Source organism: Neoarthrinium moseri (assembly GCF_022829205.1).
Source record: "Neoarthrinium moseri strain CBS 164.80 chromosome Unknown scaffold26_Wmoseri_CBS_16480, whole genome shotgun sequence".
Classification (NCBI taxonomy): domain Eukaryota; kingdom Fungi; phylum Ascomycota; class Sordariomycetes; order Amphisphaeriales; family Apiosporaceae; genus Neoarthrinium; species Neoarthrinium moseri.
This window is the reverse complement of record NW_026055140.1, coordinates 356,715-375,122: the sequence shown is the minus strand read 5'-3', so window position 1 is coordinate 375,122 and position 18,408 is coordinate 356,715. Positions and strand designations below refer to the sequence as shown.

General features: G+C 50.1%; 8 protein-coding genes across 8 annotated transcripts; all 8 read right to left on the bottom strand.

Moving 5' to 3' along the window:
* Positions 1-488: 488 nt before the first annotated feature.
* Positions 489-1,534, bottom strand: JN550_007107 (uncharacterized protein; the record flags this gene model as incomplete). Its single annotated transcript, XM_049318921.1, has 2 exons — positions 489-856; positions 916-1,534. 2 exons carry the CDS (start codon positions 1,532-1,534, stop codon positions 489-491), a joined length of 987 nt encoding a protein of 328 aa, XP_049171002.1.
* Positions 1,535-4,543: 3,009 nt separating this feature from the next.
* On the bottom strand, positions 4,544-5,802 carry JN550_007106 (uncharacterized protein; the record flags this gene model as incomplete). The annotated part of the gene is made up of 2 exons (XM_049318920.1): positions 4,544-5,031; positions 5,199-5,802. The coding sequence occupies 2 exons, from the start codon at positions 5,800-5,802 to the stop codon at positions 4,544-4,546; spliced, it is 1,092 nt and encodes a 363-aa protein (XP_049171001.1).
* Positions 5,803-6,381: 579 nt separating this feature from the next.
* JN550_007105 (uncharacterized protein) lies at positions 6,382-7,284 on the bottom strand (the record flags this gene model as incomplete). Its single annotated transcript, XM_049318919.1, has 1 exon — positions 6,382-7,284. The coding sequence occupies one exon, from the start codon at positions 7,282-7,284 to the stop codon at positions 6,382-6,384; it is 903 nt and encodes a 300-aa protein (XP_049171000.1).
* An 878-nt stretch (positions 7,285-8,162) lies between these two features.
* Positions 8,163-9,313, bottom strand: JN550_007104 (uncharacterized protein; the record flags this gene model as incomplete). The annotated part of the gene is made up of 4 exons (XM_049318918.1): positions 8,163-8,469; positions 8,527-8,783; positions 8,847-9,030; positions 9,204-9,313. The coding sequence occupies 4 exons, from the start codon at positions 9,311-9,313 to the stop codon at positions 8,163-8,165; spliced, it is 858 nt and encodes a 285-aa protein (XP_049170999.1).
* A 526-nt stretch (positions 9,314-9,839) lies between these two features.
* Positions 9,840-11,274, bottom strand: JN550_007103 (uncharacterized protein; the record flags this gene model as incomplete). The annotated part of the gene is made up of 6 exons (XM_049318917.1): positions 9,840-9,948; positions 10,092-10,170; positions 10,226-10,347; positions 10,399-10,662; positions 10,713-10,992; positions 11,046-11,274. 6 exons carry the CDS (start codon positions 11,272-11,274, stop codon positions 9,840-9,842), a joined length of 1,083 nt encoding a protein of 360 aa, XP_049170998.1.
* A 525-nt stretch (positions 11,275-11,799) lies between these two features.
* On the bottom strand, positions 11,800-13,524 carry JN550_007102 (uncharacterized protein; the record flags this gene model as incomplete). The annotated part of the gene is made up of 1 exon (XM_049318915.1): positions 11,800-13,524. The coding sequence occupies one exon, from the start codon at positions 13,522-13,524 to the stop codon at positions 11,800-11,802; it is 1,725 nt and encodes a 574-aa protein (XP_049170997.1).
* Positions 13,525-14,897: 1,373 nt separating this feature from the next.
* Positions 14,898-16,049, bottom strand: JN550_007101 (uncharacterized protein; the record flags this gene model as incomplete). The annotated part of the gene is made up of 1 exon (XM_049318914.1): positions 14,898-16,049. One exon carries the CDS (start codon positions 16,047-16,049, stop codon positions 14,898-14,900), a length of 1,152 nt encoding a protein of 383 aa, XP_049170996.1.
* Positions 16,050-16,327: 278 nt separating this feature from the next.
* Positions 16,328-16,936, bottom strand: JN550_007100 (uncharacterized protein; the record flags this gene model as incomplete). The annotated part of the gene is made up of 1 exon (XM_049318913.1): positions 16,328-16,936. One exon carries the CDS (start codon positions 16,934-16,936, stop codon positions 16,328-16,330), a length of 609 nt encoding a protein of 202 aa, XP_049170995.1.
* Positions 16,937-18,408: the final 1,472 nt, after the last annotated feature.

Below are 18,408 nucleotides of genomic sequence, written 5' to 3'. Positions count from 1 at the left end.
TAACGGCTCTCGTCACTATCAGTTGCTGGCAACGTAAACAGGATCCTCCAATATCCACCACGATAGGACCCATGGGCTGTCCGTGTATCGAGCTCTGGAATCTTCCAGGATGAACTGCGAAACGGAGCACGTATCTCAAATATGCACCAATGAACAGCATGCGTTGGCTCGTCAATGGACTCGGGCGAATTACGTTAAGATGGAAGATCTTGCAGATAACCAGTCCCCAAAGCTGAGCGTGGGCGGCACTTAGACAAAGGTTGCCCACTGTCCAACTCCGAAGATCCAGAGAATATCGAGAGGGGTCTCATGACATCGAATCAAGTGAGCTTCACTGTACGTAAAATGAGAGTTCCATCGTCAAGACATATGTTCAGATTGGGTATACCAAGTATTTACAAGAAAGTAGAGCATCGTCTCTACGGACGCTTGCGTTGAATCCAGACTTGCTCGTCAGTAGCATCCGGTCGGTGCTCATCAGTCAGATTTTACATGTAGCTGTTATCATAGTAGCCAGCACTGCTATAGCTGCTTCCCAAGATGCTCGAGATAGAAACAGCCGAGCTCAAGGTTTTGGAGAAACTCGCGCGGGTACCCTTTGCACCATCGCCGGAGTTCTTGTACTCGCCAAAGGCCACATTGCTAGTGCGCTCGTCGCCGCTGTTCCAGACGTGCCAGCCCGCGGAGTTGATAACAGAGCTGAGAGCCGAGTTCTGGAATGCGACGCGGGCGTAAGCTCCCCAAGGACGGCCGAGGTAGTAAGCACCAGCCGATACGCTGTTACCAGAAGCGGCAGCAACATTGCAGTTGTTGAAGACATAGTATGATGAACTGCTTGAAGAAGAGCGGCCGCTGGCTATAGGGAACGAGCACCGTTAATATGTCTAAATACGAGGGCGATCAACTTAGACTTACCAGTAACGTAACCAATCGATGCAGCCAGCACACGAATATCACATGACTCGAACCAAGCCGCGGCCTGCTGGCCGAAAATAAAGTCGGTAGCACCCTGGATCAGGGAGTGGGAATAAAGCTGGTAACCAGACTGAGCAAGGACGGTATCCTGGAATCCAGTGAAAGAGCACCCGTAGTAGCCGCTGTCGGCATAAGCGCTCAGGGCAACAGCCTGGCTCCCTTTGCCGTAACCGTTGTTGACATTCACATTGTACAATTTGAAGTTGGCAGCCTTGACGCGAAGGGTAGCAGTCTCGTCATTGGAAAGTCCGTCGGCCTGGCTCTTGCTTGATGTAATAGTGACTTTGTTGCCACTGTAGCTGGATGTGTCCGCAGTGTAACCGTAGATGGTCAGTTGAGCCTTGCGGGAGCTGATGAGGACCTGCTCCTTATAGGTGCCAGCACCAATGAAGATGCACTGTGCGGTGCTGGACGAAGTCGAAAGGGAGTTCACTGCCTTCTGGATGCTTGTGAAGTCACCACCGCTGCTAGCGACAGTGATACAGCCAGACGGAGCTGATGTACGGCTCCCGGCAAGGGCCGAGGCAACCAGGGTGAGGCCAGCAAGAAATGACTTCATCGTGAATCTGAAAGGGTTGGAAACAGTAGAAACGAATGAATAGTTCAGCTAATACCAGGCTGCTTGGGACGGAAACTGTTGACGAAGACGAAACATCATGAGTATTTATGGAATTTGGCTCCGCTCAACCCCTGCCTGGGCAAGATGATGTTTGTGGATAGGAACTCTTGCGGCTCCATCCGCGGGATGGTCAATTGGTGGACTTGGCATGCAGAGTCTGTGTAGCTGGCACAACTCATTTGTGTGGCTACCGGGAATTATAACGAACGCCTTGACATCTTGCGGGGGAAGGACAGGGGACGGCTATGTGCAGCATGTCACGCACGCCTACGGCTGGTCTAGTGCGCTCAAGGTGGGCTGCTGTTGGCGGAGAAATCCACGAAATGAGAGGAGCCGATGCGGGTTCTCCATTGTCCCATTAGGCACCCCTGCTGCCACAGATTAATTGGGATTCATCTCTATTACCAACCACGTACCCTGGAAAGCCTGGCCAAATTCGATCATGATCCAGAATTACTCGGAAAGTTTTGCCTAGACGTTTTCGATGAGAATGAAAAGCAAGGTCTCGCTGCCGAAGACCCGCCGCCGCTTTGGCAACGAGCTCAACGCCTAGCGCGTCATCAGGGGGTTCGTCACTAAATCGAGCCATTGCTCGATCAGACCGCGACGACACGTAATGGCTCCGATATCTTTCATCTGAATAAGACACAACCCAGAAATGATTGCTTCAACTTCCAAGGTGTTCCATGTATCATCACTCTTTCTTTTTGGTGCATTGCCATTTCCGCCTCTGCAAGGCGGAGTGCTTGGGCTGGAGCCATCGACCAAGTTACAGTTCTCCACTATATAGCCAATGTGTCTCGAGAACTAATCTACTTAACCTTTTCTTTCTCAATTTCACAATTTACGGACACGAAAGTCACGGATAATCTGGGAATTCTCAATTGTAAAGATACGATTGTTCCTGTTCATGATGGTACAGTGGATCCTAGATAGAGCGCACTTGGGCTTTTAATATTGATTGCGGCTTAGGATCACCTGATATGTCTGTGCTATGTAGCGTAGGTATTTCAAGTAAACCCAGCTGTGAGTTCGGGTAGATGAACTAGCGCCATGTTCTTTGAGTAGCTCTAAAACACAAATGATTGGCACAACTTGATATCAATATCACTGTGATAAGCCCGACCTGAGTTAGGACTGGGAGTGGATTTTCATGCAACCGCACGTCGGATAGATCGTACGATAGAGGTAAAACCAAGAGAGCGACATTTATAGGTGTGGTGTTTAGTTGGATAATTGGCAGCCGGAACATAATGACCTGATTCCTCACTGCCATGAATGAATGCCGAAAGTTCACCTGTCCAACATACCGCATCATTTCCGTGTAACTTTCATGCAGTGTGCAGATTTGGGATGAGGGGCTCGTCACCGGACTTTATTCCATGCAATCCTTTGCCCATGCGCTGCAAATTCATCCGCTCTTCGGCTCATGAAATTTGCCAATAGCGTGATGGAATCCCGCCAGCCACAATGCTATGCTGCAATCACGATTACACTCGTCGTGGCAACGTTTATTCTGATACTGAGACTGTGGGCGAGAGTGCTCAAGCGCATTGCTCTCTGGTACGATGATTACTTAATAGTCATCGCATTCGTAAGTACAACCCATATTCCACTATTTTCCGATTGAATTATGACTAAAACTCGCAAGATTGCGGCAGTGGTATATGATGCAGTCGGCTACAAATGTAATTCAGTATCCTCGACTGAACAGTTCTTCTGCTGATTTAACCAGGGCTGACTGTCGGCCTTGGCCTTCATATCGCTAACTTAAAGATCGCTCCGTCGCAGGCGTCATACTATTCATCACTTTTCCAGTGGATCATGGAACACGCTTACACAGTTTCAATTACTGCATCGCAATTATCGCTACTTGCTCTATACTGGCGAGCGTTCGATTCAGTTCGAGGAGTGAGATTTGGCATAATTGCCCTGGGACTCTGTGTCTTATCGTGGTTTCTGGCAAGGGTATGTTTGCAAGACCGGAGGACTCCGCCATGCTGATAGCAGTATTAGCTCTTTCTGGTTGTTTTTCAGTGCATACCACCAAGTATTAAGTGGGATGGGCCCCTGGACGACCACTGCTTCGTCAATACTGCAAAGCTGTTCCTTGGCACGGTATCGAGTCACTTGGTAATCGACATGTGCTTGATGATCCTTCCTGCATGTAAGTTTCGTGGGGCTGTAACTGTACTGTGTTCCAAGCCTGACGAAAGTTTTAGGCCTGATAGGGGCTTTGCGACTGCCACCTTGGCAAAAGTTGAGCATCATTGCTATGTTTTTATTTGGAATTGTGCACGTAATCCGACTTCTCTCTGACCTGAAAACCGTTGCTGACGCTGTCAAGAGTCTGTGTCTGCTCCGCAATGATGATAGTCACCTCCAGCCGATATGATGACGAGGCGAAAGATCTAACCTGGCTCGAGGTTGGCCCTGTGAATTGGTCAGCTGTAGAAATCAACCTAAGCATCATCACAGGTGAGTCAGCAAAGCTCTTTAAGTATTCTTTCTCACGCCGACTAACAGCATTTCTTCCTCTGATGCGGCCGGTATTCAGACGGGCGAGAGGGATTCTTTTGGGGACCCACGAGGCAAGTGGTCAGAGTCCAATTCGTGTATCCCATAACAGACGGGCTCCTGAGGTAGACAGCATCAGATGGCCACACATTTCAGCAAGTCACCGGGTAGCATACCCATGTGTGACACAATATGGGATCAGAGACCAATGCTTTCTGTACGGGCAGGGCGAAGGTCCGGAGACGACGATAGCATGTGGCACCCGCCACAATTCAGAGCAGAGCGGTAGTGCCACTAACTCACGAAATGTCATTAAGGTCCGTATGGAGTTGGATCTTGAGTTTGCGCGTGTTGCATGATAAATCATACTGATTACACCGCACATGTTGATTAATGAACCTAAAGTGACGTTGGAACATCTGTGAGCCGTTCTCATTTCTTGAAGGCTAAAATCTCCTTCTCTACCGCCTCGCCCAGGGTCTGTGTGTTGCCTTTCCCGCCCATATCCGCTGTCATGACTTCAAGGTCCGAGCGGCCCAATACAATCTCAATGGATTTCAACACTGCCGCCGCAGCTTCCGAAAAGCCAAAATGTTCCAGCATCATTTGGCCTGCCCAGATCATCCCAATAGGGTTAGCAATTCCCTTGCCAAAAATATCTGGAGCACTGCCGTGCACAGGCTCAAATAAACTGGGAAATTTCCCCTCTGGATTTAGGTTTCCTGACGGGGCAATGCCAATGGTGCCGGTGCAGGCGGGCCCCAAGTCAGACATGATGTCGCCAAACAGGTTACTGCCAACGACGACGTCGAATATCTCTGGCCGTTGTACAAAGTGCGCTGTCAGGATATCAATATGATACTTCTCAACGCTAACATCGGAGTAGCTTGAAGACATCTCCTTCACTCTTGAGTCCCAGTCTACAGAGAAGGAATATGTTAGCCTTTCCCTTTTCAGCGGGTTCTGGGGAACATAGTCGTAAATGCCTGTGGACGCCGATATTCGAGTTGAATTACACGTAGCTCCAATAAAAAGCATCTCGAGTATGGCGAGAAAATGAACAGTGAGGGAGGATAGGGTTACCGACATGGCATCGTGATGCTAATCCCATTGCTTTTCGTTGCGCTGGTTAGCTTCTTCTTTGGTCGGCTTTGAGCCAGATTGAATGCATATCGCAGCACTCTGTCAACGCCGACCCGGGTCATCACCGTTTCCTGGACGACGGTCTCTCTATCAGTGCCTTCGAAGATCTTGCCACCGATACTGCTATACTCGCCCTCGGTATTCTCTCGGACCACCCAGAAGTCGATGTCACCTGGTTTCTTGTTGGCCAGTGGACTCTTGACGCCAGGCATGAGGCGGCATGGCCGCAAGTTAATGTACTGATCGAACTCCCGTCGGAATTTGAGTAGACTACCCCACAACGAGACGTGGTCGGGGACCTGGTCTGGCATTCCCACCGCGCCGAAGTAGATGGCGTCAAACTTCAAAAGCGTTTCCTTCCAATCCGAGGGTAGCATGTCGCCGTGTTTCTCGTAATAGTCACAGCTCGCGAAGTCGAAGTGCTCAAACTCCAACGACAAGCCAAAGACTTTGGCGGCTGCCTCGAGGCATCGCACCCCATAGGGCATTACTTCAAGACCAATCCCATCACCGGGGATAACTGCGATCTTAAGTAACTTGGGAGACATTTTGCGAAAGTGTCAAGTTGATTTGCAGCTTTGGCAGATGACTATCGATTGACTGCAGATTTTATAACTTGTCGACAAAGACTCACGGTGCACACATACGTTCTGGCAATCAAGTTGCCGGAATCAGTTTCCGACGAGTGTCGGGATAAGAAACCTCCGACCGGATAAGACAATGTGCGTGCTGAGTCAAGCGCGTTCGCTGGACTGACCCACATTATCGCAACTGGTCACGAACCCGGTATGCTATTTGCACGTCTAATGGTCTCCATTCGCACTTCGCTCTTGCCGTGTCAACCAACCTGGGGCCGTCACGTCAATGAATGCATTTCTTGAATCCATATACGTAGCTTGCAGCCTCCCTATCTCGGACCGTGATCATGTATCTAAAGAAGTATTTCCAGACTAGCTCTGCCCTACTGGAGAAAGACACTGCATGAGAGCGTTCGGTCCGACCAAAAAGAGGCCCTTCGATCTACGCAAGATAGTCAAAGACAAACCACATTTGGATACTTTGATGTTGAAACTTTTGAAATCTTTGGAAAGTAGTAGTGAAACTGTGGATGTTCGCGGCTAAAGGCCCTAAACGAAAAATTCATCTATAGCAGCTAAGACATCATTTGGAGCCTGCTCAGGTATATAGTGCCCTGATTCGACCGCATGTCCATCAACAGATACACCCTCCGTAGCCACCTTCTTCCATTCCTGTATCGCATCGAAACACTTCTCAATCACTCCGTACTTGCCCCAAAGCACGCGTAGCGGGCACTGGATCAACCTCGATTCAGCCAAATCCTTGCGCGCCTCGGCCAGGTCGAGTGTTGCACTCGCTCGATAGTCATGACACATGCCGTGTACCGTCGCTGGATCTTGGAGATTCTTGACGTAATTTGCGAAGCACTCTTTCTCGAAGATTGCAAGCCCATCCTTCTGACGTCCACCCATGAAAAGCTCTGCAAACTTCTGCGGGCTTGCTGACAGCGCTGTCTCGGGTAGAGGCTCCGCCTGGATCAAGAAGAACCAGTGGAAGTAGGCCTTGGCGAACTCAAAGTCGGTAGCCGTGTACATTGCCAGCGTGGGACAGATGTCGAGCAGAATGGCCTTGCGTACACGATCAGGGTAGTCCACCAGCAGTTTGTGTGCGACTCGTGCGCCCCGGTCATGGGCACAGACGAAGAATTTGGACGTAAAGCCGAGGTGGTCCATAGCTGCAATGCAGTCGCGGGCCATCGCGCTCTTTACATACTGCTCCACTTGCTCCGGCTTTGACGACTTGCCATAGCCGCGGAGGTCGATCAGCACAACAGTGAACTTTTCGATGAGCTGTGGTGTTAGGCGATGCCAGATGTGGTGGGTTTGCGGAAATCCATGGAGAAGCAGTAGCGCAGGGCGTGGTGATGACGAGTCCCCGCTTGACAATCCATAGATGTCAACTTGAGGGTCAGACTGGGCTGTGACAGTAAACGGTTTGAAGCCTTCAAACATGATGGAAACCACACAGAACAATCCGGATAGCTGCCTTAGTGGTACGATCTGGATACGCCTTGGGAGGAGCAGCTATTTGTAGGCTGGGCACCGGATATGATCACCAGTCTTGGCCAGCACCACGCCCTATGCATGTTGGAATTCAGGCCGGGCCAGGCGACGTATTAGCGCCGGAGTTGAATTCAGGCGCCCCAGTTCCCCACATTGACTTCCCTACACCTGGCGCTAGGCGCGTCATCGCATGCTCCCCCATTTCTATCGTAACATGCATCGCTGAAAAGATCTACCGACGATGTATAATTCGCAGGGCGCGGCGGGACGGGGGCCAGTGTTCCACGAAGCTAACAACATCCCATGTACAGATCGCTGATTGTATTCGGATGACATCTGGAGTCTTTGCCACTTCAACTGCCCGACTGACTGTTGCATCCACCAGTTATATCTCATCAGTCACTATTGGAGATGGCAATCAAGCTGGTTTCCCAGCGTCCAGCCTATTCGACCACAGCACTCATTATGCTACGCGTTAGAAAGGCATCAGGAAAGGGGCCGCAACAAATGGTAAATACACTCACGATGTTTCTTGGATGGGGAATTTCTTGGATGGGGAAAGGGGCTACCGCTATGCTGGATCATTAAGTTGGGGTGCGTATTTTGAGAACACTGGTGCCAATTCTTTGGCACTTCGGACACCAGGTACTATCAATATAGCGACCCCAAAGACGATCATTCTGATCACATTTAGATATGCGCAGCGCAAGAGCGCAAAGAAAAGTGTTGTTTCACTGCAAGATGATCTCGGGTTCTCCAACGTTTGGAGTAGTTCTTCGTTGACAGAAAACTATGGTTTGGAAGAGAACCATGCGTTGGTTCTTATGTTAGACACTGCTGCGTCTTATTCTAGTCATCCGTACAAGGTCATCAATCAACACTTTCTGGTTGTACTCTCTGTCCGGGATGAAGAGGCCTGTGTTGCCGTACTTCAGCCCTAGCTCCCGCTCCATGTCGATATCAAAACGCTGTACCTCCCTTGGGGGGACCGGGTTATGATGTGTTGAATGGATATCCTCCCGCGCAAGCTCCGCCCTCTGGGTGAACGCTAGGAAGAGTTGCTGGACCCGGCGATCTCTCGCTATATGGTCTGTCTCAGCGCATGCCCGCACAAACAGGGCGAAGTGTATCGGCCTACTCTAAATCAGTCACCGAGCGATGAGTAATGTGCGGCTGGTGGAATTATCTTACAGAAGTAGGGCAATGACGCCGCCCAGAACAAGTATGAGGTAGCGGTCAGTAGGCCAGTAGTAAGCAGCGACACTGGCGTCGTAGTAGTTCCTCATGGAATTACTATTAATAAACATGAACATCGTCGATACAATGGCGCCTCCAAAAATGAGCAAGTCGACCCCAACATGTGCACCAGGGTGAATGCCCTTGGACCTGTCGCGGCGTACACATAGCACAATGAACTCTGCAGAGTTCCAAATGATGCATGATAGAGACTTGATGAGGTACTTAGCGGAAGGGCCACGTGAGTCTTGAAGGAAGGGAGTTCATTGACTTACAGTAGGGAGTGCGTATGCAACTGGATCGTACCGTCGATGAGGCACAAAGACCAATGCGAGACATGTGGCGACGATGGCGACAAGTGTCGAAATCGATCTAATGACGATCTTTGCTATATCCCACTTCCGTTGGTTGTCTATCACGGGCGGTTCCGGCAACCTGCTTGTCGCAGCGCTTGTCGCGCTGTTAGATGGCTTAGCCATCACGACAATAATCTCCGAGTCCTATCCGATTCGAGGGACAGTCACCCAGCTATGAGTTAAGGCGCCTGATCGACTGGCCGGGCAGCGGAAGCCGGTCGCTGCAGCCTCTCAGAAGCTTCAATATGTAGGAGTTGATTCCACTTGACCAAGCACCGCTTTGCTCCACGGCGCGCTGTCTTGGGCGTTTTCGAGCGACCGAGATGCTGTTGCCCAAATTTTGAGCCTCTGGCCTGAGGTTGAATCACGTGTCGCTGCACAGCCATCTTCACGCGAGCTGGTGGGGCGAGAGACGGGAAATTGTAGAGCACAAGGCTGCTGTGCCGCACGGGAGAAGCAATCACGTGGGAGCGTGCTCAAGGTGATGACAGACGACGTCGCCAAGACATTTATGCTGCGGCTGCCGTATGGGAAGGGCAAGAACGTGCGAGGAGTAGCACAGCCTCGTTGGAGGCCAATGATCATCGCGGACTGCACGCCGAAGGATCGGCGCTAGCCACCAGCCAAAGTTAACGGACCTAATTCTCGTATCGTTGCGTGGATAATTTGCTCGTCTCAGGTCGATGTCAGCAGCGACAATGGTTGGTTGAATCATGTTGTGTGGATCGCCAGCATTCCCCAAGCAGTATTATTGGTCCGGATACTCTCATTGGGTTTGGCACATAATAGTGAGAGAACAGCATTCGAAAAATTTTCAAAATCAGGTCTACATAAGAATAGCATCGTGTCTCTTCAAGGCATGTGACATGCCGCATGTCACCCTAACCCCGTATCATAGTGCCGACATCTTTGTTACTGCGTCTGGCCCAACGCTTCCCTCCGAGATATAGAAGATGGATCAAAGTATGGCTTCTCCCCGAGTGAAACCACACGGTTTCCTTGGCGCTTGCCGGCATAGTCGCTGTGTCTAGGTTAGCGGCGCACCTCTGTTGCAGTGTGTGAAGCTCACTTTGTTGCTGTGTGGAAAACAGACCGGCTGTCGCGAGGGCCGCATCAGTTATCTATGCTGTTCCGACTACACAGTGGGTTCGTTGGTCGACTTACTTGTCCCATATTGCCAAATCGTTCTGGTTCCAGCGGAAGCGAACCTGCAGGTCGTGGTTTTCGAAAATGATTTGGTTGACTGCGAAGGCCAAATCGGTCAGGGCTACACACGTATGATGACGCAACTGGCTTACAATAATCTTTCAGGATATCACTTTCGCGCTCCGTGACACCATTGTACCATCCAGCATGAACCTGGTGACCTGCGCCGAAAAGACTCTTCCATCCAGTCACTGGATTTGTCCGGATGACGGGACTGTGTGATGTTAGGGTTTGAGGTAATCAACTTGTCATAACCCACACATACTGTTCTGCTTTGAATTCAAGTCCCGTGTTCTCAGGAGCACCGCGGAATTCATCAATCAAGTCTTCTCCAAACTTGGCCTTTACTTCGTTGAACGCCGGCTGGTAATGCGTAGCAGTCAAACTCTCCGCCAGCCTTTGGAAGGCTGGTGACAAGCGATCATAGGCCTCGTAGCCAGAAGCCCATAGAGTGTCACCTCCCGCGTCCTCAGGTGTCTTGATGATCTTCAAAATAGCATAATCGGATGGAATGTGCTCGAATGTTATACTGACAGTCTTAGCTTCAGAGATTGCATCGCGTCGATAAACATCACGTACTCGGCATGCCATCCGTGACTGCTGATCTTTTTGGAGGCCGCTGTAAAGCGATCTTGATAGAACTTGCGGTTCTGCTCAGAGGATATTACCGAGATCTCGTCGTCAAGCCTGCCGTTTTCATCTACGGCAATACCGCGCTTGCTGTTGGAGAGCGCATGGCGATGAAGCCCCGACGTGATTGGTTTTCCGGTAAGCTCACCTAGCTTTTGGCCCAGGAGCTTCTGACCATCGATGTCGATGCTCTGATTTCGAAAGAAAACCACACCTCTTTGAGAAACTTCTGTTTGTCAGAGAGATAATAGCAATGTCACAATTGCGAGGCGTATCTCGTACCGAGCACAGCTAGATCACGGATCTTGGCATCATCGTGCAAGATGTCTGTCAACTGGAGTTTTGGAAACTCGAGGCCGATGACTGATGTAACATCAAAGTGTTTGTAGTCGTCAAGAGTGCCAGTATACTTAAGCGGTTCGTTCAGACGGGATGCACTCGAGTTCTTCGACACTATTGGAGTCACAAGGCGTTCAGAAGCCAAGTCGACATCCGCAGAAGGAGGTGCCATGGTTATGATGAAGAAAATTGGATAAGAAACTCGATAACAGTGCGGTGGGGTTTGATTTGAATGCGCTTGGAAAGTCAAATATCATTATACAACGTCTGCGTCGGGCCGTTATATAGATGACTTTGCTGCTTTCTCGGGTAACTGGCGCAGAGGCCTGGACAAATCAGAACATTAACTCATGATGAGGCGACCTTCTCCTCAGATTACGCAAAGTCACCAAACACATAAATAGGGTCGTCTGAGTATTGGAAGCTAACATAGCACAATACGACGACCAGTTGCAATCCGTCCAGACGACTTGACAAGAGCAACAAATCTGATTGGACGATGCTTCATTTGGGGTTGTCTGTTAGCAGCACGTCATTGCACCAGTGAGCCAATCACTGCTAAGATGGTGGAACGCGTCATGATACTCGTTCATAGCATCATCGGCCAAACCGCAAGCCGCTCGTTTGATTCAGTCGTGTGTGTCTGTATTTGGGTATGTATACAAGATGTTCGGAACCGACGCGGCTAACATTATCATCACAACTTGCTCACTGCGGGCTGGTCCAACACCTCATCGGCCATAGCACGCCCGGCAGCCCTTCCAGAGAAGATGCACCCACCCAAGAACGTTCCCTCGAGGGCGCTGTATCCATGGACGCCACCCCCTCCGAACCCGGCAGCTTCTCCAGCTGCATACAATCCTGGGAACGGCGATCCGTCTGCCCTCATTACATTGCTTTGCAGATTGGTTTCCAGACCTCCAAGCGTCTTTCGTGTTAAGATGTTCATCCTTACAGCAATAAGGGGTCCATGGCTTGGATCCAACAGCTTATGGGGTGGTGCAACGCGACCTCTCTTGTCAGGCCAGTAGTTTCGTGCGTTGTGAATCAGCATGGCCTGAGCATCCTTCGAGAAGCTGTTGTCCATTTGCGCGTCGCGGGCTTCGACGACCTCTTTGATTTGCTTGTAGTCCAGAGCGACACCACCGGTAGGTTGAACCAGCTCGTTCATTCCTTTGACCAAGTCTTCCAGGTTATCTCTTACAACGAAGTCCTCGCCTTGCTTCTGGAAAGCCTGGACGTTAGGAGTTCCTTTCTTACCAAAGATGCGGGTTGTTAGGAACTGCCAGATGCTCTTGTTGGTCAAGTCGGGATTCTGCTCCGAGCCGGACAAGGCGAATTCTCGAGCAATGATCGTCTGGTCTAGAATGAACCACGAGTAGTCGTATCCAGTAGTTCCAAGATATTCAAGTGTGGCGAGAGTATCGGTTCCGGGGAACAGCTGTGGTGGCAGCCTTTTGCCCGTAGCGTCCAGCCAGAGCGAAGATGGTGCAGGTAGTACTCGAATACCATGCAGCGGCCAAATTGGGTCAAAGTTGGACAAGCCTTCAGTATAATGCCACATACGGTCCCGGTTGACGATGTTGCCACCAGCTTTCTCTGTGATTCCGATCATTCGGCCGTCAACATGTGCTGGTACACCGATAACAAACTTCTTTGGGGTCGGGCCCAGACGATCGACGGGCCAGGCTGCCTTGACAGCTTCAATATTACCACCAATACCACCGGACGAAACCAGCACCGAGGCTCCATGGATTTCGAACTCGCCGACTACTGTTCTCGATGACTTTTGGCCCCGATCCGAGTCATCTGGTTCCAGTATCCGACCTCTCACCCCGATAGCGGCTCCAGTCTTCTCGTCGACAATCAATTCATCAACCATGTGCCTGTACTTGATCTCGACAATGCCCTTCTTGACAGCCTCCAATACAGGCTCTCGGAAGACACGTACGACCTCTGGGCCTGTTCCCCACGTGAGATGGAACCGGGGCACGGAATTACCGTGGCCCTCGGCACGGCCGTCACCACGTTCCGCCCAACCAACATTCATCAGAAAACCCATACCACGGGCCTTGACGTAGTCCTCCATCTCGTCGGTCGCAAAGTTGACATACGCCTCGGCCCACTTCCGGGGCCAGTAGTCCTCCTTCTCGCGGTCGAAGCGCGCGGACGAAAACCAGTCGCGCATTGCCAGCTCGCGCGAGTCCTTGATGCCCACGCGGCGCTGGTAGCTAGAATCGACCATGAAGATGCCTCCGAGCGACCAAAAGGCCTGGCCACCCAACGTCTTTTCATTTTCCTGGTCCAGGATCAGCGTCGGGACATTGCGCTGCGACAGCTCGAAGGCTGCAACCAGCCCAGCCAGCCCGCCGCCTACGATGATGACGGGCTTCTGAGCGCTTTCTTTCGGGTCTGGCGACATTGCAGAGGTGATTGATTCTGTTGTTTTACTTCAATATCACTTGCTTACAGTGAACGCGGACGGGCCGTGGCTACCATTTAACTACATGCGCAACTTGTATGGGGCCGCCGTGTCGGCATCCGTGGACGCCGCTAATCCCCAACGTCGCATCGGCTGCGCCACAGACCTCGGGACGTCGTGCGGTGATCATGTGCCTGGTCTGTGGTTCGACGGCGTAACCCGAGAACCGAATTTCAAAAACAGACTTTTAAGGTTTGACAAGAAGGCCGCGTCAAGATTGGAGGCCGGGATCCCAAGCAAATGCCAAATTACATCTCACTCATGCCAGCCAGCAGTGGGACCCTTGTGGTTGCACATAAACCCGAGCCCGACGATGCTGCCGTGTGTTTCGCGGAACCCCGTAGCTGACTGTCACCCTAAGAATAGCGCGCATGATTGTGGGGAGCCGTGGCCGCCATGCCTAAGATTGCCGGTATAAAATGCCGGGGTCGACCCATAACACACTGTAATGCCAGCAAACTCTGTGGTTGGGCAATGGCGCTGACGTGGTTTTAGCATCGTACGACTCAATACTCACGGCCGGATACGCTTCGCAGCGTTTTGCTAACATTGACCTCAAGCATATGATAACACCAGGGCAACACCTCGGCTCTACAGATCATTCGTTCTACTGGTAGCATGTGCCCTAGGAACCGGCCTTTCGAAGCAGTATGTACAGGTTGTGGAACGGTATATTGATAGAATCTGGTCCTTCGAGCCACTATGCTGGAAGTAATGGAAGCGCCAACGAAACTTCATCATCGCACTGGTAGACCCAGGCCTAACATAGGCTTTTTTACTTACCAATGAAGCCTCCGTCTTGGCTATAATGTATTCTACGAAAGGAACCGCGCAAGTGTTTAGGTAGGAACTGGATTCTGATATCAATGTTAAAGCTAACATCGCACCGCAACATATCCAAACCATCTAATTATTGTAATAGAAATGTCGCAGGCGCTTTAGACGGGTATTTCATACTGTCTCCTCATGATTTTGACCAGGACAGGTCCTATACATCAATGCGCAAGATAGGCGAAAATTGGTTCTGGAGATAGCAATGTCTCCCAAACAAATAAAGCCCTCCCCATTTTTTGGCATATTTATAATCGTATCGATGAATAAAGCCGTCCAACTCAGCATTTCTTGAGACTGATAGTATATTTGATATTTACCCATAACAAAACTTAACGATGCTATTCGGGTTCCTTTGCCAGTCCAAGAACAGGAACGATGGCCGCGTCAATTAGTATATCATATGCCGTACGGCGCCTCATGTTCTTCTCCATGGATCATGACTCAGCATCTCCCATTCTGATACCATGACCCTTATCGAGTTAGCTTCTTATAATTGTGCACTTTCCCTCAGCATGCGTGGAATATGTATGTCCCGGACCCAATGGAGATGGTGTGATAAGTACCATTGCTGCGCACATCGAGAATCCCTTCCGGCAGATCTTACCACTCATGTCCACACCTCCTTCAGAGACATTTTCATATCCTTTGATTGATACTATCCCAACAGATCCAACAGGAACCGTGATGTTATACGCCATTTGGCTATCCGAAAGCCGCCAGTGAGCGGCTATTAACCCACGGGCGCTCCTGTACCTCGACGCGGCATAAGTCAAGTTGCCAACGAATACCGGACTGAAATCAACAGACGCCCATGCAATTGATCCCTTTGACTGCTTCATGCCGGAAATCTCCATGATCCACTTATCAACGTAGCCAAGCATGAAATGATTCAAAGACGCTCCCGCCGTCTGACCATTCCACCGCTCATTCAGCGAAGTAGCGCCATTGAGAACCTGATACGCATAGGATGGGGAAGTCGGGTTGGTTACGATTCTGTGTATCAAGTCATTGCGATCGACGGATTGAAGGGCGACGAAGAGTGCTGGCAACGCGATTTCCCCAACCGTCAAATGGTCCCCATTTGCAGCAATGTCCCTTAGGATATTTCCTGCCACTGCAACGTGAACACTAGGACGTACGAGTTTCATCTGAATTGCTAGGGCATTATCAGCCTGCGTGGGACCATATGAGCTATTGGACGCGTAGAAAAAGTTGGCATTCCAGGCATTGCTGATATTAGTTCGCAACGTTGTGTAATACAGTGCGTCTTCATGTTTTCCCAGTATCGCAGCAACGTTGACCATAGCATCCACTGCTTGATCGTATCCAAAGGTTGCCGTATAATTCTTCGGCGTGCGGTTGCCGAAGGTGATCCAATCGCCCAGACCCGAGTTGTTTATGATGTAGGTTGTGGTTTTGTTGGACAGATATGCAACGTACGATTGCATCATGCTGTAGTTATCACGTAGGAGTTTGAGATCGCCATACGTCTCATAGAGCTGCCAGGCCAGGGTTGAAACCGCGTTTCCCCAGTCAGAGTCATCCCTGTAACCATAGGTGAATACTGTATTTTCTGGCCCGATATCAGGAATAAGCCCGTCACTGGTTTGCGTGTCGGCCATTGCCTTCATGGTAGCGCGTCCCAAGGCATGGATGTCGTAATTCCGTGCAAGCGGATCAAAAACTAAGTGGTCTTGCTCTAGCCAGCCGAGTTTCTCGCGATGAGGGCAATCAGTGAAGGCTGAATACATGTCACTCTGTATGGCACGATCCGTGATAGTGTGAATTGAATTAAGCATAGCATCGCTGCTTTCAAATGCACCCACTGGCTTGGATGACGCTCGAATCACCAGGGCTACTGCATCAGATGCTGCACTGTCAGATTGACACCGAGATATCTAAATCCAGGTTAAACAAATTTAGGACGGTAGGTAAATGGTACTCCATTCGAAGTGTATCCATCGTAAACGTTTTTGCCACTAGTCGATTGGTCGACGGTGCCATTTTTGACCTTCTCACCGGGTCTCATGACGATGCGGGTGCTAGTGGATTCGTTAATATTAAGGGAGTACCAGCCAGCGACGTTGACACCAAAGTCAAAGATATAGGTTCCGTTAACGGGACCAGAGACAGACTTAGCTGAAAGTAGCTCAACGACTTGAAGGGGAGGGTAGATTAAGCCAGGCATCATTCCAGAAGGGCCTTTGAATATTGACACAGGCTCCCACTGGTCTATGTTTCCGTCAGCAGAGGGCCAGTTTTGCACCTCCAGGGTAGCGTTGTACTCCTCTCCGCCATACCAGGATGTTCCGACATAGGGTCCATCAAGATAACTTTTCCAGTTGGTATTGGTGGCGATTTCCGGCTGTCGGATACCGTCGCAGTCGTACTCAAGCTGCGCCCGAAGCATGAGTTGCTTTGGAGGATTGGCGATTCTAGTATACCTGCCATCATTTGTCTTTTCTGCATCATAAATAGACTTGCCCAGTTCAACACCAATAGCATTGCGACCAACCATTATGCTCTCCGTGGCATCGTAGGTAAAATAGTAGACGGTCTTATTTTCGTTTGCATATCCGTACGGCAAAACATCATCTATCAATTGCCGGCCGTTAATATATAATGCATGCATTCCCAAACCAACAATGTATAAACGGACTCTGGTGACCTTCGAGCATGTGATCGTGAAATGAGTTGCGAGCATTGGTAGTAAGGTTTTCCCAGTTGAGTAATCAGGGTTTCCGATCCAACTAGCAACCCAATCAGCATCCAAGAGACCCAACTCGAAAGTCGATACATCACTCCATTCTGATGCTTGGCCTTGAGAGTCCCATGAACGTACATGCCAATACACAATTACTCGAGCTGTCAGCGGCGCACCCGAGTACGTAACTAGGGAGTTAGAAGAAGAGATCTTTCCAGTATCCCATAAGTCTGGGGAGCCACGCAGAGAGACTTGACTCGTCGCTGCTTGTACCGTATGATCTCGTCAAAGTTGGATTTCTTGGCAAAGAATTTCCTGTGACTTGATTTGTCTCTCCACACTTTTGAATGCTAGCTCTGCAAATCATGAGCAATGCATCCAATTAGGGCTTCTCATAGCTGAAAGTGGATATGCCAAGAAATCCAACTTTGACGAGAACATACGGTATTTGGTATGCTGTTTGGCTGTCATTTCGCCTATTTGAGATCAAGCGCCAGCTAAGCTGTGGTTTCAGCTCGGTAATACCTCTATGGGTCGCCAACCCATTCACTTGCAGTGAATCGCTTTCGACAGTCAGACCCCAAGAAACCACCGCAAGGGCTAGAATAATTTGGATCTGGAAAAGCCACATGGTCACCGTATTTGACGACACTGGCCTCTTCGCCATCGCCTTGATTTGGAAGTGCCAACCGGGTACTTATTACTCAATTAGTTTCCTCCACCACATCGACTGTGTGTAGCTGCAAAGAATGGGCATCATTTGGGTTTCTGCAGGCTAATATATCTACTTGTGGTTCTTGGAGAAAAGGTTCATGATTCCCTCAGCACAATGCTATGTGCTATGTTCTGCCGGCATCTAACCCCTCACCTAAGTCCGGTCGATATCGAGCAAGTGCAACAGCTCGCAGGTGGGAGAGGCGAGCACGGCTGTTAACCCACCAATTATATTGACGACTTTCAACCGTGCATAAACTTCTAGTGAATTGTACCTCCTCGAAGCATTTTGAAGTGTGATGGTGATAGCTTTGGAAAGTGATCTGAGATCTCTTCTCGGGTAATCTGCCGCAAGAGTGTGCCCCGAATCACGTTAAGGCTATTGGATACTTGCAGTAGACCGGTATGCTCACTATTCCGCGAGTGTTTTCCGCCTTTAGCCCGACAGATTACGCAGAGCAGAGGCTACGGCCATAGTGTCCGCAACCTCATCGGTATACCGGGGACATAGTTCCAATTTCATAAACGACCCAAGGAGCTCTTGACTGATATTGGCACTAATTTTCATTCTG